Source organism: Seriola lalandi, unplaced genomic scaffold, assembly GCF_002814215.2.
Source record: "Seriola lalandi dorsalis isolate HSWRI2012SDOR001 ecotype SW California unplaced genomic scaffold, Sedor1 jcf7180002054697, whole genome shotgun sequence".
Lineage (NCBI taxonomy): Eukaryota > Metazoa > Chordata > Actinopteri > Carangiformes > Carangidae > Seriola > Seriola lalandi.
This window is the reverse complement of record NW_019525250.1, coordinates 158102-182163: the sequence shown is the minus strand read 5'-3', so window position 1 is coordinate 182163 and position 24062 is coordinate 158102. Positions and strand designations below refer to the sequence as shown.

At 40.4% G+C, this 24062-nt stretch overlaps 1 protein-coding gene across 2 annotated transcripts; it reads right to left on the bottom strand.

The window, feature by feature from the left end:
• Window positions 1-10: 10 nt before the first annotated feature.
• Window positions 11-24062, bottom strand: kcnn2 (potassium calcium-activated channel subfamily N member 2). 2 transcript variants are annotated; one of them, XM_023424039.1, is made up of 9 exons: window positions 23190-24062; window positions 22664-22759; window positions 11590-12008; window positions 11133-11274; window positions 10824-10934; window positions 10610-10737; window positions 8494-8502; window positions 5462-5531; window positions 11-1264 (listed from the first exon to the last, which is right to left on the bottom strand). In XM_023424039.1, exons 1-9 carry the CDS (start codon window positions 23958-23960, stop codon window positions 989-991), a joined length of 2022 nt encoding a protein of 673 aa, XP_023279807.1. In that variant the 5' UTR covers window positions 23961-24062; the 3' UTR covers window positions 11-988. The 2 variants fall into 2 exon arrangements, with proteins under 2 accessions (XP_023279807.1, XP_023279810.1); XM_023424042.1 differs by lacking the exons at window positions 5462-5531; window positions 8494-8502 and having other exon boundaries at window positions 1152-1264.

Sequence of the window (24062 nt, the reverse complement as noted above, 5' to 3'; positions counted from 1 at the left end):
GGAGGTGAGACACAGCAAGACAAGGGCTAATTACTGATTTTGTGATCACTCAGTACATTTCTGTAGACCTCTGCAGGTCTAAGTTAATGCTTCTTTGTGAAAAACAGAAAAAGGGCTTTGACTTGATTCATCAACACTGGCCACAACTTGAGAACTGACAATAATAAACCCATGCCCAAACATCTCAAATGTTCTTCTTTTAATGAGCAACGCATCTTTATATCATATGTCAGTCAGCATTGAAGTGCATTGATTAAAAAGTAAGTGCAAGTACAGATTTTAATGCATTCATTTTGACTAGAGGATTAAATTATTTGCAACGTCGCCCCAAAAATAGTCATTCTACAGGGGCACTCTGCAAAAAGAAAACCACTATAGTTGATGCTGTTTCTAACCTAAAAGATATATGCTTTTTTCCCTCATTTCAAGCTTTTTAAGTTATCTCTGAGTGACACTGTGTAGGAGTGATTTTCATCTGCCTTCTGCTATCAGTTCACTCCAGGCCATCAAACACAGCACTTTTCCTCAATATCACTGTCATTCTCCCTGACTGATTTCTCAGTGGTTTCTCAGTTTGCTTTGAGGAACACGGCAACTGAATCAAGCCCGCAGAAGCACAAAGTCTGTGAGAAGCACTATTTTAGTGCAATAGTTTCACACTTGGTAACCTTGCCACCTAAAACTGGCTACCTCTGCATAGAGATGGAGTAGAGTTCTTATCATAGCCCCATCGATAGGCCTTTTAGTTTTTACCGAGGGAAGCGCCATTATTTGAGGTCTTGTCACCAGAGCAAGGATAACAACATCTTTTGAGGTAATAAAAAACAAATAACAGCATGAAGTTATCCATTAAAATGCATTGTCCCCAGTATCTTGGATTCTGTCATCAGAATTTGGATAATACTTATTGAAACCATAAGGCTTTACGATAAATGCAACTTGGCCATATGATGGCAAAAGTCTTCAGTGGAGGCATTCCCCTTGGACTCTAGCTGCTCTCGGAGGAGGTGGGTGGTGCTGTGGAGGACGACCTCCGTCGGGACACTGACTGTGAGCGCTCAGGGCTGTGTTTGTCATAAGGCTGGAGCTGAACCTCCAGGAAGTCCCTGTGCTGCTGGCTGATGACCTGGCTGATGAGTCCTGGCAGAGCCTGCAAGTTACTCAGTAGAGTCTCCAGCTTTGTCTCCAGCAACGCAATCCTCTTCTCCATGTCCTCTCCTCTCTCATTCAAGTCCGATATCATGTCATACATGATGTTCTGAGTCTGGAACAAGGGAGAGGAGACACACTTAACATGATCATTTTCCAATTTGTTGTTATTTTTTATGGACAACCTGAAAATGCTATATGTGTCCAGTATTAGCAAACAGTTTACAGATAAAAACACAAGCTTCTTCAATACGTCAGTACATGTACAGCTGAAAGCGAGTTATCAGATTATTCTGAAAAGAAGAGGAAAGGAAGCTTCACATTAAAAGATTCACTCCTCAACATATCCTGTTCAGACGGCAGAAAAATGTAAATGTTTAGAGAGTCCATTAACAACTGTTCATTGTCTGACAGAAAAATTATTAATGAATACATTCGTATCTTTTCAATAGCCTAAACTTTTTTTTTTTTTTTTAATTTCAAGCATTATTGGTCATTGCAGTTGTTGCCTTGAGATTTAAATTTCTGAAGCAATTTCAGTGTGAGTGATGGGGAACAAAATCCACAGTCACTGTGTAAAATGCACTGTAAAGTTAAAATGAAAATAATCAATCTCAATCTCAGTTTGACAAATCATGGTAAAGGTTCTGTAAACAATATTTTAAACAATAATTCAGCAGCAATTAATTTTCAATGTAAAAAATATAGTGGAGTAATGGCGCCCTGAGCAGAGAATGAAGTCACATCCCCTCGGTGTGTTTTATAATCTTTCTTTCTTTTATAAAGTTTCTCTGTTCTTGGTTTTGGTATGCGGAATGGCGCGTGCGTGTTAGTGCATGTAGTCCCTCCAGTTAAACTATAAGTCCACAGTCACTCCCCACCTTTACAAATACGCAGGGACCGCCCACAGGTTAGATGGCACTACAGTACTCAGCATTCAGGTGAAAGCATCTTCCAGAGTTTCCTCCACTGCAGAAACCACTTATTCAGCTAAAAAGGCCTCTAACAAAGAAAGAGATAAGACCAGAGCACGTGGGACCTACCAGCTCAAATCTCGGCCAGCTGGTGGACCTTCAAAACATCCACAAAGTTTTAAAGTTTTTACCTGCTTAGTTAGTATCTTTACCGGCTCCTCATTCGTATGGACGGTCCCAGTATAAGTCCAAGGTTGAACTTCTTTCCCAGTCCAACTGTGGAGGAATACCGATATGGCTGTACCAAGATTGAGACCCCTACTAGCTGCTAAAGGCTCCAACTAGACTCGGAACTGGCTCTTCTTCTCGTCGATGTGTAAGTAACTTTATGGCTATTTAATGTTACATGTCTGTTTTCAGTCGTGACCAGCTACAGAAGCCACGATAACATTAGCTAACTTGCTGCAACAAGTATTATGAATTCGTTTGGCAAATGTTGGTGTTGCCAGCTGGCTTGCTACTAGCATTATTGTGGAGCATATCACGGCAATGTCAACGTGGGCTAATTATTGTGGCTGGCTTGTTGTTGTTGTCTCTCGTGTACACAGGGTAACTTTATTCAGTTGTGCCTCTTGTTGTGTGTTTAGTGGCCACTTTCACTGGGCTTTGTATCACCTGGCTGAATGAGAACATGAATGGAGGGAGGATTGTGGCTGAAGAAGTGTTTGTTTTGGTCTGAGTTGTTGGTGGTCTCGTGCAACATCTAGTGGGAGTGACGATCTCTACAGAACTTATCATTTCCTCCAGAGTTACTGTGTTTTTAGTAAAATATCGTCTTTGGTCTTCGGTGACCTGTATTTTCTTGCTATGCCGAAACATAGGGCAAGTGAAATAAAAACAGAATTTTGTACTAAAAAAAGCTATGGTGGATATCCGGGATATTTAACTAAACCAGAGTGTTGAGACCTCATATTAAGTTTGAATGAACTTTTAATTGCATTTTTGCATTGAAGGACTGTGGCTTTTGTCCCTCATCACGTACTGTATATTGAAATAGCTCTAAGAGGGCATGTCATCATGCCCCAGTAGGAACAGGAGAAATAATAACAGCAAACAAGAGCCCCTTACAACTTAAATATAGGCAAATGGGTATTGATTAAGGCAGAGCTGAAAAATAAACCTCAAGTTATCAACATGAAAACCCAGCCAACCTGAGGAATCAAATTTTACAAGTCAAGGTAAATGCGTCTATTATAGTACCGTCTATCTATTTTGGTGGCTGCAGTTTCCCAGCAGACTGTCCCATTGTCCTCTACTTTTGGGTGATCAGAGGTTGAAAGCAGAAAAGTCAATCCCACATTTAAAATAAGAACAGAGGATCATCAGGTTAAGTTATTTTTATGCTCAGTAGCTACAACCTTGAGAACCAGCACATTTCCTGCTAGCTAAAGAAGGGCTGACTTTATATGAACACTTAACGAGAGTTCATAATCATGCCAGAGTACATTAGTCTATGACCTTGAGGAGACAGAAAAGGTGCCTGCTGACTTTGCATGAAGCTTTTTGCTCTTTTGATGCATCAACCATCTGTTCACAGACTTTTTAAAAATACAGTGCAGCTACGATTTTTTTTTTTTTTTTTTTTAATACCGAGGTTCAGTGTTAAAAAATAGTCAACACACGCTGAATCTGTGTCACTTCTTGGGTAAAGAGTAGGAGTGTTGCTGCTGGAGGGCGGTTTCTAAGGTATTATTCAGCAGAGGACTAATAATCCCTGGCAGCGTAGAGGCGATACCATCCATCACTTACCTTGTCCTCTTCTGATTTGAGGCAGCAATAATGGGATAGGTTGTTTATGTGAATCAGTGAGGACTAAAGTAGTACTGACGTTGCTCAGCCTGACAGCTAGTGGAAACAAGGCTTTCACTGTGTTGTATTACTTACATCAACACTAATCCAATACTTTATTTCTGTGAAGATTTTTCTGTGGATTAGAAATGAAATTCAGCATTTAAACTGTTCATGTATGATATATTATCTTATACACATGTTATTCTTCCTCTGACGGAGAATTTCATTGCTGCTAGGCACGGGTCTACATGCAGAACTGAACTAAACCAAGTCTAGGCTTCATCTGTAAATCATGAAATGAAACATGAACACGATAAATAGTGATGACATAAAATGTTAGAGAGCAAGAAAAGAGGCCTACTACACCACGAGGAAACAAATATCATGAACAGAGGATGTTACTGATGGAGCAAGAATATATGCGGTTATTACAGATCCACTTCAACCCCTGTCAACACCAGACACTATCAACCTATTTGTGGACAAGAGAAGGGGAGAAAAAGAGAGAGGAGAGTGCAGAGATTGTTACAAACAGCAGCTTGAGTGAGCAATTTTGCAATTTGAGGACATGTAATTCAGCCTGAAAAGCAAAAGTGAAGACGATGCTGTGGGGAAAAAACTGCATCATTTAAATGAGAAACCACATTTTATATTAGACTGTAAAGGAGATAATGAGTTAAGGGGAAACACTGTGATCTGAGGAATTTCACATTGCACTGCAGAGGCAATGCAGCTGCCAGTGATATGTTCAGCTCTATTTAGCTCCATCTTTCCACTGAGAGCACGAAGAGCTACACTGCCCTCTCATGGCGTCGGACTCTTATAACAATGATTAAAGAGGCTGCTGAGTGGCACTGGCTACAAGCCACCTTATCCAATGTCACATCCTGGCTCTGGCTACTGTTTTACAGCAGGAGGTGATTGGGCAATATTAACTAATACCTTTCATGGCACGCTGGCCTGAATCCAGTTTGACTGTGGTGTACTTTTGAATGTCAAAGCCCTCTGCCTTCTTCTCCTTTCTTTCTCTGCCTTTACTTCTGGCTGAATCATCAGATCACAGTGTGTCTCCCTTCCCAGGTTACTGTTTCTGCTGTGTCAGGCTGGCGTTCTGCCTGGTCTTTCCCTAAGGTTTGTCAACTTCTGTTTAGCGCATCTGGAGACAAATATTAGAGAATGCATTAAGTGAAAAACTGCATTTGGTTTTTGCATAGACAAAAGTGAGTCTTGTTAGTAATTTTCAGGCGAACATGTCCTGGGGATAGTAATTTGAACTGTGAAAGAAAATTTATTAAGTTATTATTTCATACCCAAAGGATCCAAAGCTTAGGTGAACCAGAATTATCACACAGATTTATTTTTAATCACCTTTTGAAAAGCCTGTCTGTTTATTTGACACCTGTAGACTTTGATTGTATTAGAAAACACAACTAATTCAGCGAGTGAACCAGCATGCATTGAATTCAATCACACAAAGGAATGAAGCTTATGAGGATAGTTGTCTATCCTAATGTACAATGCAGCAGTAGACTGTTAGTCTAGCTTACCTTAGCAAGGTCCACTAGTGAGTTTGCTTGGTCATTCAGCTTGCGTTGCTCCATTTTAACACTTCTCAATCTGAACACAAGACCATTCAGAACCCAATAAATTAACGCTATCAGAAGTTTTTTTTTTTTTTTTTCAAATCATTTTTAAATTTGTGCGCACACAAAGGCATACACATGAAGAACACTCCTCATGCACAAGATGTGTGTAGAGAATGCAGGGATTGCAAGGGTCAGTCTGTTTGGTTGAGCTGCATGCAAGTGGAAAGGAGACCACGGAGGGGGGAGGGGGGAGCTGCCACTGAGGAGAATGAGACCAGCTCTACATCCTACCAACCAATACATACAACCATACTAAAGTAACAAAGAACTCTTGTACCTTTTAAAGTTCGCCTTCTGGTTAAACCAACTTTTCTCTTTTTTCGTAGTTCTGTGAATTTTTGTTATCACTTAAAAACCCACAGATAACAAACACTGTTCTCTATAAAGTGTTTTCCTTCAGAGACTTTCCTGTATAAACATTAAAAAAACATGACATCAGAAATGAGAGAAGTTTTCACAATTTGTTTGTTGATTAAAGCTTGTTCTAAGAATTCATAAAGGACATTATTTTCCCAGTGACAGTTAAATTGTGAGATTAAATAACCTGCGATATGGCCCACTTTTTTTTAGCAACCAGAAGTCTGCATAAAATAACTTGCCTACTCCATACAACATGCTTAAATAATTCACATCTCCTGTTTGATTAAGCTCCTACAGCCTGTTTTACTCATTCTCTCAGGGGGCTCAAAAACAGCTACTGTGCAGTATTGTAGAGTGTCGACCACACGTGGTCTCAGGATATTAAAGAGGGTTTTTTTTTGCCCTGACTCACCCACGCATGCTAAATTACACTGGGCACAATAACAGAATGATATCAAGATGGCAAGTTTGCCAATATTTTAGATTTTGATTAAAAAAATAAAAAAAATAAAAAAATCATAATAATAAAAACTATAACTAACTGAGCCATGAATGCGGTGTGAGGTGATCATTAGGTCCTGTATGTGATGAAGATCGAGAAGGGATTTCAGGGGCCCTTGGGGAGTCTGCTAATTAGCCGATATACACCCATTCTCATGCAATGCAGGATCATTTCTCTGTTTCCTGAAGACAGGCAGATGTGGAGCGAAGATGACAGGTTAGACCAACAGAGGGTGCCACAGGAGTCACTACAGAAAACTACAGGCAAGGAAAGATGTCCTGACAGCTGAAGACCGAAATGCTTCATACAGAGCAGACTCTAAAGACAAGTGCAGAATACTATTGTAAAACAGCACTTTTCTTATTCAAGTGATCGAATGAAAGAAAAAAAGAAGGAAGTAGTCTATCTAAAATGATGAAAGATATTAGATATCCAATGTCAAATGGTTTTGCACTTGATGTAAGACCTGTTAGAAATATACATTTCACAGTTGGATGACCAATAGCTGTCAAATGAGGTCGAAGTGGAGGGCAGCTTGAGGTCACGACAAGGAAGCATACATGCCCTGTCTTTTATAGTCTATATGTCTCTTTCCCTCAGTCAATCACTCCTCATGGGCAGCTCTGCTTTTGAATGGGCACTCTAAATCTGCTTGCTATTCATCAGGGGAAAACGGCTACGCTAAGCTTTTCAATACCCCACTAAATCTGTTAAGGCAATCTCAGTTAGTGCTGTGCCATATTTTTTACCCTCCCGACTTGCTTTCTTTTGTCATGACCTCCGTTTACCTCATTGTGGAAAGAAATGCTAATTTTTCTTCGGGTGTAATGGACAGGGTGAACATTCTGCAGCCCTTTTCTTTTTTCTTTATTCCTGTCCGTCCCTGCTGACAGCTTCATGCCGTCAGTCACAGTTTGCAGCCTCTCAGGCACAAACGGGATTGCTCGGAGGCTTTACCCTGACCTTCCTCTCAGGTCACTTTCCCGTTTCTCCAATCCACTGATCTCTGAGCTAACAAGCACTCACTCTCCTGTGTCTCGCTATGATTCCCACTTCAACCTTGTGGTTGGGAAGGGACAGCGTTCCCACAGGGAAGCTGTACCGACCGAGACGCTTGACTGAACAGCTGTTGTGGCCTAACACATACTGCAACATCTTGCCTGTGGTGTGGTAAAATGCACCAAACAGATAACCTCAGGAGTGTTTCAGCTGTGTCTATCGCTAATTTTGCTTATTCCTGTTAGGGCAGAGATGCATGACAGCTCAATGTCCTTCTTATGATACTGTTTACCAGCCATGATAACACCGGATCAGTGTCTTTGCTAAAGTGTCATCCAACAGAGAAATGGAGGAAATGTGGCTGCAGATGTAGTAACAGGCGTAACAATGGTTCCACACGCCGAAAGATGACCCTGAGCCCTGATCTGTATGAGCATGACATAAGTTGTATAACATGACTTGAGGGATATCATAAATATTATACTTGTGTTACTGCGGGTCTGCCTCCTGTAGAGCTCTAGTCGTCATCCTTCGGTAAGTGAAAGCACAGTTGATTGGAGTTTAATCAGTGGCTTTCTGATTAAAGATCAAATTCTCATCACATCCATGCAGAAATGGAAAGAAAAACACCCTCCATCACTGATAATTGAAATTCACTTAATATGCATTTGTGGGTGTGTTCACAATGTGCAGCATTGGTCCACTGAATAATAACGTCTAAAGGGTGTTTGTGCTGGTTATTTAAAGCTGTGATTGCAACACAAAATGCTGAAGATTGAATGTGAGACTGTGGTGTGTTTTATAAAATTGACAGGCTACTCAGTTGAACAGTCATCTAATAAAAAAAACAAACAAAAGACCTTTGTAGCACCTTAAATGAATTTATCTGGCAAAATTAAGATTGTGTCGTGTGAAACAATTCAGTCATTGCAAACAACATTTTTTTGCGGCATGAATTTCACTTATCAAATGAAGGAGTGTAATTTTTTTAGTCACATTATTGGGTTCAAGGACAAGCTCTCGTTAGCATGCACACAACAGGTCTGTATCTACGTGTGAGGCGAAGACTTACTTTCGAGCTCTATTTTCATTGTGTTGACACAAACAGGAAAAAAAGGAAACATGAAGTAGACAAATGAATTATTACAACATCATATAAACATATTCAGATGGCAAAATCTGTTTGCTCAGGACTGGCTGCTGTAACCCCTCATCTCTATACTCTCTGTCGCCTCACGTCTGAACAGCAGCAACCATATTTGCTTGACTTACTTCTTCCTGCAACCTGTGTGTTATCTTGCGATGTTTGGACTGTTTCTTGTAGCTGCAGCTTAGCTCGCTCTCCAAGTCTAATCCCTTTTCTCTACACTAGTGCTGGTTATCAGAAATATACAAAGTACAACCTTCCTGTTAACGTGACGTCTATAAGTGTTCACCAACACAGACAGTGCCTCAAAGCGTCTATGGTGCCATTTAACAACTGTTTACACCTCATATCCTTTGCTGTGAGTGATGATGATGTCTGAGTGAGTTTCACACGCGGTCTTGCAGCTTTTACCAGAGGAAACCGGCACGATGATATCTGATTTGATGTTTGATATCGCCTCATGACAGGTCAAGGACAGCTGTAGGCCTTTTCCAGCCCTCCACTTGAGCGATCTGCTCGCTGTCAGGCAACTTCCTGTCCTACATTCATCTCAATCCCGAGTTTGTGTCACACACCCAGCACATTGGCTGCAGGCAACACTTAAAACTCTCTCAGATAAGGCCTGTGAAACACACTACGTCATGAGACAAAAGAAAATCTTTATAAGAGGACAGTGCTGAAACCATGCTGAGTATTTGTCCTTGCGCACAGAGCTGGACGTGACTTTTTCCCACCGAATCTGGTTCTTTATAGATTTAGCTTTAGCTCAGAGGGATTTCCCTTATTAGGCTGTCCTAGAGAACAAGAGGTGGACATGAGACGTTGTCACCACCGCTGCAAATCGCCTGCAAGGACATAATGACTTGACAAAGCAACCATGACAAAAGACTATTAAATGGCACAAATCTGGATGCGGGTTGCAGCAGCAGACAGTTTATGAGATTCTCTACCTTGTAATTACACATCCTAATGTCTTTCAAACATAAATGTGTGTTCAAAAGATCCATGAGCAAATCAAAGTTGTACACAGGAGAGCACAAAGACCCATATACATACATAAAACCACAGAAAGCATATGAAACAAACATATAAAAAAGGGACATTTTACTTGAGCATAAAGCTACATAACAATAAAGTCATTGTGCATCTAGTTACTTTTTTTTTAATACAGCACGGAGCTGAGTTCCAGTTCCTGAAACACGCCACAGATTAGGTGTGCATGTAAGCACTGTAGGTTGAAGAAAAACGAGATGAGGCAAGGCTAAGATCAATACTGGAGTTAGATAGCACTTTTGGGGTCCTTGGGGATGCACTAAAAGACTAGCTGACAGGTAAGTGTCTGACCAGCCGCTAGAAAAGTAGAAACCCACATGTATCAGCCCTGAGGTCAGCCTGACATCTGACTCACAGTGAGAGACACACAAAAGCCAATCTGACAGCAAGAGGAGAGAGAGAGAGGGGGTAAAGAGAGCGAGATCAATATCATACTGCTGTGAATTCTGTAACTCTGGAATATTTCAAGGTAAAATTAGTTGTTTTATTGTTTTTTTTCGGGAATACTTCTATGAAACTGTGGCTGCTGAAAAATTCACTGTTTCCGCAGTAACTCTGGGAAAATGGAAATTTTTTCCAAATCTCATTCAGAGAAAACACCATTTTACACAGATAAGATATGTCTCTTTCATGCTGGCAATTCCTAGCCTGTTTAAAAATAAATGAATTACAAGAACCTCTAGTGTATCAGTGAATAATATTTGCATAAATTTAGTCCCCTGCATATTTTACCATTCGTTTCGATGCTGAATCAACAGGCCAACTCTTTACCACATCTGCAAATTTAAAGTTAGTCAAGCCAGGTGAAACATGGTCATGATACACAAAGATCTTGCAATGGTATGAGCAAAATATTTTTGCTACAGGTGTCAAACAATTCAGATTTCAGGTTCGTGTAGCATTGGTGAATCATGTAAATACACTGCTGGATAAGAAGATATTAAACCGACATGACTGGCGAGATCAGGGTTAATGGCGTGGTACCTACTGGTGAATGGCTTGGAGAAATTTCCTCTGGTGCTTCCTGACTCTGGCGTGGTCCATCTTCCTCACCAGTTTGGTGTTCTTGTAGATGAGCCATGTCTCCCTGAGAACATTCGCAGCTGTGTTTTTCACCTAAGGTGCCCAAAAAAAGGACATGTTTGGTTAAGAATGCGGGATATCTGTGATGTCAAATAACTTAATGTGGAGTGCTCACTTACTCTTTTTGTTAGCTGGGTGTCCATCATAAAATTGTGGACATGTTTTTCAGCTTTGGTTAATTCCAGTTTCTTTGCAACCACAGCCACCACCAAAGCAGTGCAGCCAGCACCCTGTGAAATAACAAGAATGGACAGGCACAATTGCACAATGTGGATTTTTACTTATTTCATTTGCTTGGCCACTATTTTTTCCTGTCATTGAATATTAGCAGCATATTAGTCAAAGGAATGATAAGGCCTCCTGTATTCCTGTCTTTCAACAGTTTCACAAGCTGGCAAAGAAAAAAAACTGAAGTCTGCTTTTCTCACCATAATGCCAGTCAGGAGGCAGACTCCTTTCCCACAGTATGTGTTAGGGACCATGTCCCCATATCCAATGGTAAGAAACGTGATTGAGATCAACCACATGGCTCCTAGAAAGTTGCTGGTTATGTCCTGGTTGTCGTGGTACCTGTAATAAATAATAAATACAACAGGTTGACCAACCTTAAAGCACCTGCAGAAACTGATGCACTTCAGCTTCTCTAATGACTAATTCTTATTTTAAAAAAAGAAGAAAGAATTAGGATTTAATCCAATGTAGGTTATGAGATTAAATTTCAGAGTACCGTAGGGCTATAATCTTTTCTTACACTGTGTGTAAATCTTTCTATCTTAATGCTCAGACACAGACTGAGCTTAGAAGTGTGTACATTATCTATTTTTACTCCTTATCTATGTTTCATGCTGAGCAGCGCAGCATAGCGTGAGAAACTGATCCAGGCACCTCTCGCAAGCTCTCACAGTCCATGCAGCAATGATCCACAGCGAGATAGTGAAGACCAGCAGCACAGTGCCAGGACAGATGGTCATGAGGGTCTTCATCACAAAGCGTGTGTTAAAGTTAATCTTGTTGAGTGCACCGATGCTGCGGGATGAGGCGTCCGTGAAGAGCTTGCTGTGCAGCAGCATGACACGAGCGATGAGGTACAGCCGCAGGAACATGGGGATGGACAGGATGATGTCTACATCCGCATCCGTCTTGGATGGCACGTAGGAGTAGGCCAGGCGTGCGGTCCAGGTGAAGGTGTAGTTCCCTGGGATGGGGTGGATGGCGCACACCAGGATCTCCAGGCAGATGAAGAAGATGCGCTCATATGTCATGGCTATCCTCCAGTCATCGGCTGCGTTGTCCACCATAAATAACTGTAAGGAAAGGGCACAGTGAGGCTAACATTTTCATCATGGTGACACAGCAAGCTGCAGGAAATCATTAAACCCATTAAACAATAAGTCACAAATAGCCTTGGGTCATTAAATCACATTTTTGAATCACACTTTTTAGACCATAGTAATTTCTTCTCCATTTTAGACAAATCTTTTATATAAATATATATATATATATATATATATATATATATATATATATTATATACACAGTATTTCTGACCATGTTCCACAGTATAAAATTTATTCAAGTAACTGTGCTCAGAACATTTGGAGAAAAAAAAAAAAAGATTAAAAAATGACTAATATGATAAAGGGCGGACGGTATGTTCTTGAACGAATGAACCATGATATAAGGGTATGGGATGAATGTTGAAAGACTGAAATATTTCTTTTTCAGAATGCATTTTCCAAAGTATACCATGGTGTTTTCATTTTTCAGGTGGTTTTCCTGCCTTGTAGTAACCATTTTTTTCATATTTATGTCTGTATGGTGAGAAAACCATTGTGATAAATTACCTACCTCAAGTTTCAAGTCTGTAACAGCTTTTCTGGAAGGCAGAAAGTAACTCAAAATGTGAGCTGACTAATTGATTAATCGATGTATTTTGATAATCAATTAATTATTTCAGGCATTCTAAAAATTGTGAAAAAAGCCAAACAGTCTCTAGTTCCCGCTTCTCAACTTGGAGGATTTACTGCTTCTCTTTGTCACTGTAAACTGAATATGTTTGGGTTTTGGACTTTTGATCAAAACAAGAAGTTATGATGGACATCTCAGACTAAACAATGAATCAGCAGATGGATAATGAAAACAATTTGTTGCAGACCTAATCAAAATAATTAAAAATTCTAAAATTCTACAATTAATGGCAATAATTAATGTAAAGTATGCAATTTGTACTAAATAAGCTTAATAGTATGTGTGCACATGTGTGACTATTACTCTGGGACTGAATTCTGCCATGTATGTCCCCCTTACTCTGTTTCTCTCATTGTTTTCAGACTCCCTGAATAAGAAAAATAAGTGTTAGATTAGCAGCATGCAGTGGCATTTTCAACTTCAAAGCGTTATACTGATGAGAACATCTGCCACCTCCACATTAGCATTAGGTTCCGATCGCCTGGCCACCCCGACCAGAAGGTAGGCCATTTCACTGGGGATTTCAGCGTGGGTGAATTTCAACACCCCTCATCACTCTTCTCCACCTCATCCTCCGTCATTCACTGTAGCTTCCTCACATGGTCACCTCTGCTGCTGCTGCTGCTGCTGGTCCCTCCTCTTGTTCTTCCCCTCCCTCCTCTTCATCACTTTAAATCCAATCTGCAGTCATCTTCTCTCAAAAGATTCACTGCACGGTGTATTCACCCTGAGCTAATGGCTCAGCCCATGACCACCATCGCCAGCTAATTCACAGTGATCCCTGATCATGCCTCTAGATACACTATCTCAGTCTTACCCCTCTCACAGAGCTTTACAGGTACCGGTGCGTGTTGCAGATTAAATACTATCAAACTGTATTAGCTTCCCCTACATTTGTCAAATAATTCCTCTCTCTGACACGCCACACTGATATTCCTCCACAGCTGCTCCGGTTCTTTCCGCTCAATCACCTCAGTGTCCTCTGCCTGTGTACAGGCCATCACAACTGGCAGTAGATATTCCACAAAATGTTGCTGTCAGCAAAAATAAGTGAGGTTTCCTCGTGGCTGTTTTTTTGCTATGATAGCAGAAGCCTTTCTAAAGGAGAGGAAAGAAAAACTGCACATGATTACATTTTGTCACAAACCTCCCTCATATGCTTGGTAATCAATTATACGATGTCCTGTGACATCTTAGGATTTAAAATCAGAATATTTACATACAATGTTTTTTGCTTACAGTTTAGCATCCTTGCGACCGGGACTGTGCTCAGGTCAGTTCATCTGTCAGCTCAGCTCATCTTTAAAGTGTGCAGTTTGGGATTTTCAGTGACTTTTGTGTGCTCCACAAATACTTGTTTTCATTACCCATGAAGACTAGTGAGGAAGAATTTAATATACATTTTTTAAACTTAAGGACTGTACAGAAATTAATAGGGGCAGAGGTGGAAAGGAAATGGGGAGGAAAGTTATTTTCCTCATTTTTGCTGAAAGGAGGGTGGTCTGAAATTTTTGGGAGAGCAAGAGGAGATCTAAATTTTTCATGTCCCAGATTTATATTTTATTTCATCCTTTTTTGCAGATTTTACTGCAAGAGGCTCGAAGGCCATTCTGCCATATGTAGAGCAACAACAATCATGTCTCTGCATCAGGACTTCATTTTCTAGTCTCTAGCCCGGCCAACATGTCAGATTTGAGAAACAGTGGATGTAGTGATTGAACATTATCTCTGTAAAGTGTTGCCTTCCCTTTATTCTGTATCATTACAGAACAACAGCCCCTCGCCTGCATGTGCCCCTTTCACTTATTCAGTAACACTGGTAATGACTGTGTAGTAACTCTTGGTTCAGAAATAGAAAGCAGCTGGAGTGCTTGGTAAACAAAATGCAACGTGTGTTTATCAGGTTTTTCATAATTTATGAAATTCAAATTCAACTCCTTATCTGGGATTTAGGTATGTAAAAATTGTTTCATTAAAATATTAAGCTTGAATTAGGGCTTAAATTTACAGGGGTGGGTGTTGCCATATTTAATGTCAAAGGCAAGATCCGAGCCAAATATAAATAACCCTGAGACATAAAGTTCAGTCAAACATAAAGTTCAGCCCCCTTCACACCCAAATAATTTTCATGCAGTCCCTTGGCTGCTTAAGTATAAAATATACTTGATATGTTGATTTATCAGTCAAACATCAGTTTTAGTTCTATGAGAAATAAAATGCTCAGCACACACTGGAGGCACACATCACGACTCGGCATCTTGCCAACTAGTCTCCATTTAGTTTAATTTGGAATTTCTCATTATAGAAGTAAAAAACTGTCCCAGTTCTGGAGGGCTAATGGGATCAGTGACCTAGATTGTAAATTTAGCACTGATATGTTACATAAAATAGAATCGCTGAAATAGTCATATTTCTCACATTGAAAAGAAAGCTCCCATTCAACATGTTCAACTCAAGGACAAAGAAAGCACACAGAAAATCAATAATGCTGTACGCTGCAACTTTTCACCCAGACATACATGAATGCTCCACATACTACAGTTTGACAGCTTTAAAGGCTTTAACACACAAACTTCACTGAACCCACAATAGCAAACACTGTGCACTCATTAGAGCCTCTGAGCCAATTATATGTCCAACAGCCACCGTACACGAAATATCAGCTGTCAGTGATCTGACACATAACAACATAAACAGAGCAAGCTACAGCTAACACATGTCCCCGAACAAACGGCACAACTGCCCCACAAAGGTTCCGCAGCTCATTTATATTTATTTAAAAGCTACAATCAAAGTTTCCCCCAAACACAGAAAACACATGGATTAAATTTTCAGAGGCAGTTGTTCATATCAAATGAGTGACACCGAGCTCCTTTAACAAACTGACATGTGTCAGAGAAGTGTGTAACTCTAACCACAGCTCGTCTTGTTCAGCTTTCCAAGTGAGTGTAATGTAGACATGGAAACGCAAGCTGTGACTCCACTCTGCCACGGTTTCTTACTTACAGAATTAGGTCTCTGAAAGCAGCTAAATCTATTGTTTGCACACAGCACAAGCTGCGTTTTATTTTACATTTTAAACAACAAACCTGTCCTGTCAAAAGCAGTTACAAAGTTTGTTACCTCAAAACAATGTAATTAAACATTTAAACGCAGGTTGCATAAGGAAAGCCTACTTGGTGGGTAAAAGCAATTATGGTAATGGATGACCTGAAATACAATACTCAAGGGCCCTTTACCTCAGAGCATCAAATATTCCATGCTAGCAGCAGAACCAGCAGTTATGACAGAGAGGTGGGGGAACCATCTCCAGTGGAAAAAACATTAAACTGTGTGGTTTACATCACGTCAGAATATGCTACAGAGGAAGACACTGAAGAGTCAGGAAATTGAAAAAGCTGACGAGTCAGGAAGCCTTTAAATTAGTTACAGGAGGCTGACAAATAATTTAAACACCACGAGTAAAAGGGATTTTAAAATTGAACTAACAGCTAAACACATGTCTACAAAGGTTGAAAGCAACTTAGAAGTCTGCAGTTTCAAAATTCACATATGAAATGCTGATTGTCAAAGCAACAAGAAACATGTCGTAAAATATCTGAACCCAAATACATTTTTTGTGAGCAATTGTTTAATTGCATTTTGGTAGATATATAAATCAAGAAGCTATGTGCACAGAGACACCATCATTTTTCCACAACAGCCAAAATAAAAATGATGCCTTAATCAAACACACCTTTCAGCCCTGTCAACCTGTAATACTGCCTTTGACTGAAGCAGGGAGGATAAACAATCAATAAATAATAAAGACAGTTCTAGTAAAATTCTAGTAAGGGGGTATGGTCTCAGAAAATCACATCTGTCTAACTCACACAAACTGCATCAGCAAAGCTGAAACTGACACGAATGTGATGAAAAATACTGATCAGAGTGTAAAGGGCACGGACAAATGCTACTAATTAATGATGAGTTAGTCGCTTAAAGGATCTAAATTACAACAAATATATTTTCTCATTTTACTGTCCAGGTTTTGAGAGAGATTGCTGCCCTCACCCGAGCACAGTGGAAGTGAATGGAATTTCCTCTGTGCTGCTCGCACCATCGCAAAGTTCACGAAAAGTGTCAACGCAGTGGTCGCGCTAGAGGAAAAGTCAGGGGATCACCAAAGTCAGTAAGCCTCATTGTCTTGGGAACATGAATTTCTGTACATAATTTTGTGGTGAATTATCCAAGAGTTGTAATATTCTTTTTCCTAAAGCCACACAACTGTTACATTTAATTAAATTTAATTACATTTTAAACCAAAACCTATCTGCATGACCAGATACCTCAACTGAAAGGTGAGGAAAAAAACAGGATATATCTGACCCTTTTATTTCTTTCATTAATTTTTTATGTGCCTTATGTGGCCCTTATAGCCCCTCATTTATTATATAGACATGCACAGACCGAGACACATAAGCACGTTTGTCCCTCCGTACATGTGGGGACACATCCTAACCTCAACCCTAAAACTAAGTCTCAATTGGCCAAAATGGCGTCACTGTATCCTCACAGTGACATTAAATAAAAAAGCACATATATGAAACTCCTGCATTGTGCCACAGATCTCAGAAAACAAACATTACGGCGTTTAATTTTGAATGAGGATAAATCCAGATGATTTTTCTTGGATATTCAGCTTGTTTTTTGATGGATAATAAGATACAGTCGAATCAGTAAGAGTGCATGTCCTCTGCTCGTCATGTGACAGTTTCATTTATGTAAGGTTGAGAGACGCTGCAGTTGAATTTGTCCTGAGATCATTCCCCGCCTACCGCTTGTCCTGCCTCTATACTGTGCAGTCTCCAAGGAGCTCAACAGCGATGCTAGCTGGGTTGGTTACTGGTTTCACTACGCTCAATATAACTAATGGAGTCCAGCTCAATATTTAATCTGTGTAATGTGGAGATGGGAACATATATCTTGTCACTGAGAATGAAATCGCTCAATCTCATTAGTGAATTAGGTTGAGAGGTTCAGCCCAATTAGACATTAATGCAATGCTTTATTTATGATATCAAAGTGAGCCACTAAGAGGCCACTTTGCTGAGTAAATCTGAAGCTGTTGCAGTTTGCTTTTGTTTCTGAAATTAAGTTTCACATTTGCATATACATTCCTCTCTTCAAGCAAAGTCATTTTAACCTTTCTGCGCCAAAGTAAAAGCTCTTATAAATCTTTCTTTAGACTGTCGCAGTTGTGTCCAAGTCGCCTACATTAATAATCTAAAATTTGCTGCATGTTTAAAGCCACATGCAGAGCACAATTTCGTAAATGCCATCAATAAATAATCTTTAGGATGCTCAACTCTTTGGGAGGCTGTCTCTGCCCTTGAAAGCCTGTATGTTCAGTGAAAACACTGAGGTCACCAGCCAGTGGTGGTTATCTGACTCCGGTCTGGAGTCTCAGGTAGAGGACAGATTTCACTGTGAGAAATGCAGAGCGTCTCCTGCAGTTACACCATATCTCTCACACATACACACCACCCAGGGGCGGTCTGACAAGCACGGCCAAGTTTGGCTTTGGCAGGATTCGCTGGCACAGCGTTGGAGCGATGTGTTGTTATTTTATCTTTTCTGCAGATTGTAAAATGTAATACTGGGCGACTGTGAAACATCAGTGCTGACTTTTATCACAAAAGTACACATCAAAGACAGAACAGGCCCCAAAGCGTTTTGCATTAGCTTGAGAAAACTCAGCAGAACTGTCATCACAAGGTACAGCGACATAGCAATGGCCTTAACACAAATGCCCCTCGGCAAGAGGCCTTTGATGTGAGAAGAAGAGAAAACTTTCAAAATGTCAGTTTCTGTCTGCTTGAGGAAAAGGTGAATTCATCAACCATCTTAGCCGTGAGACGAGGAAGATGCTCCCAGCTCATAGCTCATATCAGACTTTGACAATGACAAATCAAAGTCAGGAAGGAGCTTCAGACTCCTCTCCCTTTCCACTCGTACAGTAAGTCGCTGCCTGCCAACACAGCAAACTCGACTAAACTAAAAACGTCTAAAAATTCCTCGGGCGGATCGCCAGCTGTCAACAAAAGACATTACTGGGACTAAATCAGGCCGATAACATTTGAAGGAGAGGTATAAAAGGATATGTGCTTCAGAATTTTGAATGACAGCAGTATGTACAAAGAAGGGTATTATGTCTCCTAATTATACATGCTGGTACAAACCTAAGGACATTGAGCAAAACATGGACACACTGTCTCCCTCTGTTAATGCACTTGGTTCTGTGTCACCTGTCACTGCCGCTGCAGATGTGTCCCTCAACAATTCAAACGAAAGCTAGTGTCCAACATCTATCCTGTCTGACCTGACCTTTCGAGTTCTCAGTCACTCCGACGTCCTGTTGTTATACCATGTAAAAATGAGAGGGCACAGTCTTTACCGAGTTTGACAAGTAAATCAGTTTTAAGGGGCTAGAAGTGGTGGAGAAATACTTCATCATCTTGACTTATGCCTCTGCATCTGACAGGCATCTGTGAGTACACATGGATGTGCATGCATAATCTATTTCACTGCAGGAGCAAAATTTCCAACATGGAAAAGTGCACTTTAGAAAGCACTCCACTAATATCACCAACAATTTGGCCTCATTTACAGTTTGAACAAAAAACAAATTGAGGGTCGTGAACCTGGGATTTTACATTAGACTGAAGAGCACAACAGAGGTCAGTGTGAGTGTTAAAAGTATCTCTGGTGCTATGTTTCATCCAGGTGATAATATAAATAAAAACGGAGTCAAATAGTCACCGGGTTTGTGTTTGGTTAAGTGAAATTCAGGGTCAGAGAGTCACAATTTAAAGGGACACTCCACCAGTTTCTCAGTGGTGGGGGAAAAAAAGCCAAGTACATGACCTCAACTACTTAACACTTTCTACTTGTACTTCAATGTATTTCAGAGCGAAATGTTGCACATTTTACTCCACTACATTTATCTAACAGATAAAATAATGTAAAAAACGTATGAAGAACATAAAAGATAAATCCTCAGACGAGACGTTTGAGGATGCCACGTTGAGCTCTGTGTGATTGCGATTGACATTTTTCGCTGTTATCTTGTGTTTCACAAAGCCGAAAATTATTTGGTTAATTGAGATTAATTTATAATGAACATAACTCTTGGTTGCTAAAATTCCAAACACCCTTGTTCCAGCTTCTCCCAGGGTTTGCTTTGTTAGGATTTTGCTGCCTTTCTCTGTTTTATATCAATGTGAACTGAATATCTCTGAATAGCTTTAGGTTTGGAAGTGTCTATTGGTCAAACACAACATAAGAAAGTTGTCACATTGAACTCTGGACAACTTACAATTGAGATTTTCACCTGCATACCTCATTATCACTGACAAAAATAAATCATAAGTTAGGCTTTTCATTTGTGGGGGTTCATTTCAGTCTTCATTTAGCCCTGTGTCAACCTGACAATGTGTGATATTTCACACTTTGAGGCTGAATTCTGGTCTTTAAATTCAACACGGCACATTTCAAAATCACATTTTCACATGAACTCAAATCACTTTTTTTTTTTTTTTTCAGTTGACGTCTTTTGATCAAATTAGTTTGTCACAAAAGCCTGGACTGAGCAGCAAACAGCGGAAGCACAGAGAAAATGTGAAGGGAACACGCACATTTCAACGCTGCTGTGTGTGCATGTCTGTGTCATTAGTAAGATAGATTTAGAGTGTGTGTGTGTGTGCGTGCAAGCGCATATGTCAGCCTGCAAGAACCAAGTAATGACAGACTAGCAACAACAGGCACAAAGGCCCCTTAGGCAGGGAAGGAAAGGAGCAGCTGGTGTGGTGGAAGTTGAAGTATAAACACTATGAGCTTGATTTAAATAATAAGTTTCCAGGAACTGGCTGCTAGTTTGTTCCAAAGGACTTGATGAATTAGAAGAAGGACCTTATAATCAACTTTAGAGCGAAGAGTGACTAAGACTGCAGTGACGTGATGATGTTTTCTGATTCATTTGAGTGTTCAGGCTTTGAATAAATTGTATATAAATGACTATGGAGAGGATATGTGGTGAAAAGTCCATTGCAGTAATCAACTCTGAGGCAAACAATTGCCTTAATAAGGTTTTCTAGGTCAACAAAGGAGAAAATGTCTTCCTCGTGAAGAGAGAGCTATCTAGGGTGAAACATGTTTTGGATATTGACGTGAGTGTCAGAGGAGTCTGGATCAAAGAGGTCTGAGCAGCCTTGCTGTGGGGCAAATGTGCAGCTGCTGACAATGAAAGGAAAGGAAAGAAAAGCTAGTTTTAGAGCAAAAAGGAGCATTTCAGCTCATCTGTGAATGAAGGAAATCATGTTGCTTCACAGCTATTTTTAATGTGTAAAAGAGAGGGTTCAAACTTTGTAAAACTGGGTATCATCGCCTGTGTTTCTGTGTCACAATATAGGAATATACAGTCAACTGTGACCAAAACTATGTAGCATAATTCAGTGCTTAAGCATTTCACTGGTTTAATGTGAACAGGGACCGTAAACCTAGGACTGACGCACGACTACCGATTCAACACAATCTGTTATCAAACTCAACTAAATGAAACCTGCCGTGATGAGGAATGCGCCTTTGCAATATATTAGTCACAACTGAATTGTTACAGTATTTAGCATCAAGGAAAGTTTGTACAAGCAAGAGGTGAAAAAGCTCAGTTTATGAATTGATTAATTTACACAGAATTAGAATAAAAGGTGTGGAGGCAGAGGGAGGGAAGAATGAATATGATACTCATTCAAACTTACAGTATGCTTTCTAATTTATAAACAGCTACTGGGAGCTGTCTGCAAGGGAAATGAAAACGCTTTTGTTATGCATTGAAATATGGTAATGATGTCTGTGCATTTCTATCATCCCTCATAAAGAAAGGTTTACAATGAGACATCTGAAGGGGGCGACACGTTTTACTGTTTGGCTATTTCAATGACTGATACTCCCCTGGGACTTGTAAGTCCTAAATATACCAACAAGACTGATGAATATACTGTGACTAATTCAACCTTTAATGCAAGAGATGAGAACCTAATGTTTTATCCAAATGTGGCATTTTTTTTTTTTTGTATCTCAAAAAGCCCACTCTACATCTTGAATCTAAGACTTAATAGAGAAAAAGAATGAAGATGAAAACAGATGGATCAGCTCATATAATTTATCTGAAGGCATTTTCAAAAATCACCATCTTGTTTAAAAGTCAGAAAATCCATTAACATGATTAAACAGCATAAAAAATGCTTGAGCTGTGTTTCTTTTCAAGTTTTCCTTTTAAGCTGATTTAATTAAAAAAGAAAAGAAAGCTTTCTGAAAACATACGTTCACCCTGCAGAAAGTGGCGCCATTAATTTTGTGGCTGTTTAACAAAGACACGAGTGCTGAAGCGCAGGAGGAACTGTAAGTAATGCAACAATGCTCTGAGGCAGGGTCATAAAACTGTGAAAGTGTTGAAACGTCTCAGGGGAGCTTGACGATCTATATCCATCCACTGAACACTGTGAGGGGTTTCTAAATCTTATCAAAATGTATAATGAACTATTAGTGTGGCTTCAAAACACTACAATCTACAGTGCAAAAACCTCTGTGCAATTACAGTGTTATTTACACTATAGTTATAGAACAAACATGAGATGCTTTTATCCTAAGAATGATGAAAAGTGAAAATAAATAAAGTTGTCAAAGCCATCCAAAATGTTCATGTTGCATATATAATTTCAATGAATAATTACACTGCCCCATGCTGCAGAGAAATCACTTTCTTACACAAGCATATGGATAATCAGTAAAAAACATCTTTTCTAACACTTAAAGGAATAATCTGCTAAACTTATTGGTTATCATATAAAGTGCACTTTTATAGCTAAATATTAGTACTTATGAAATGTGATGACATATGGTAAGATGACCCTCTAACATCAGTTAAAGAATAAGGAAAGTGTTGCAACATTACCTGTATCTCTCTGGCATGGTATATGATAATCAGCCCCAGGAGAATGATTGTAGAAAGGCTTATCAGGCATTTTAGAGCTAATGAATACAGGGACTCCTGGAAAAGAGCAACAACACTAAAGCCAAACAACACACAGCATCATGACATAAAATCACATTCTTATATGGTAAAGCAGCTGTTACTTCTGTGACAAACATCTGGGCAAAAATTACACATAAAAGTAAGTAAAAATTCAGTTTGGTAAGGCGCACTGCAACAAACGCTGACATGATATCTTCTTGTATTATGGGGTTCCCCTTCATGGTTGGACAGCAGTGGGCCTTCTGGCCTACATGTGACTGGAAATGTGACTAACTGGTATACTTTATAATAAGCTCAGACTTCTGCTGCTAAAGTGACTGTTTTTCTTTAACACTTTTGACAGAAGTTGTTTAATTTAAACGGCTCGCTCCCTCAGTCGCATGCCACTAAATTAACTCTAGGTCTAGACGGGACTGCGCGCCATGGGCTCTGGGTAAATACGCACCTTTCCATAGGCTCCCCATGAGAGTTCAGTCTCTATAACCATAACAACGATCCCAAACATCCCAAAGATTAAAGCATAGTCGCTGAGCCGCTTCCTTTTCTCAAACAAGGCCCTCCTGTGGCCGAGCTTTTCCCCAATGTTCTGGTTCTTCTTTTTACCCGATTTACCGCCGCTGTGGCTGCAGCCTCCCCCTCCGTCTCCCGATGCGTAAGGCATCAGGGTGGTGGAATTATTCTCCGGCTTGGATACTAGAGTGTCCGACGCATCTGCGGCTGAGATGGGCTGTAAAGGCTGGGACTCGGAATCAAACTCGTGTATGTTTCTACGGGACGAGCTCAAGTTGCTCAGCGGCCGCATTACGCCGCCGTTGTATCTGCAGCTGCTCATGGCTATTTCATTGTAGGAGTTACTGTCTTTGTGGCTGCTGCCCAGGCTGCCCCGCTGCCGATCGCGGCAATGCTGCTGCTGATGGTGAGGATGATGATGTCTGGATGAACTACCATGACTAGAGGGTGTGAACTCGCAGACGCTGTACTGGCAACCTTGCCTCGAAGACGTTTCCGAAGGTGTCCTTAAAGTTCCCACAGTGGTCGGCGACGTCCCGCGAAAGACGAGGCTTTTTCTCGCATCGCAGGTGCAGTTATTGCAGGTGCAGCATTGGTCGTGCTGCTTCACGAGCCGATCCTCCCGCCCGCAGTAGTGCTGGTACTTACAGTGCTGGAACTGCTGCTCTGGAAAGAAATCGTTCTGCAGCTGCAAAGGGGTTTCCATGTCAGTGCTGCTGTTTAAAGCAGCAGTCGGGTACCACAGAGCACCCGACGAAGGGCGTTATGGTACTTACGGGAGGACAGTGCCGCTGCATGAATAGACCCA

Excerpts from the sequence above, each read along its gene's own strand:
- kcnn2 (XM_023424039.1), bottom strand. The coding sequence starts at position 23,960 with ATGGAAACCCCTTTGCAGCTGCAGAACGATTTCTTTCCAGAGCAGCAG. Across the intron at positions 22,760-23,189 it reads CATGGGGAGCCTATGGAAAG|GAGTCCCTGTATTCATTAGC; the intron begins GTGCGTATTTAC and ends GCTCTTTTCCAG. Across the intron at positions 10,935-11,132 it reads GCCTCCTGACTGGCATTATG|GGTGCTGGCTGCACTGCTTT; the intron begins GTGAGAAAAGCA and ends GTTATTTCACAG.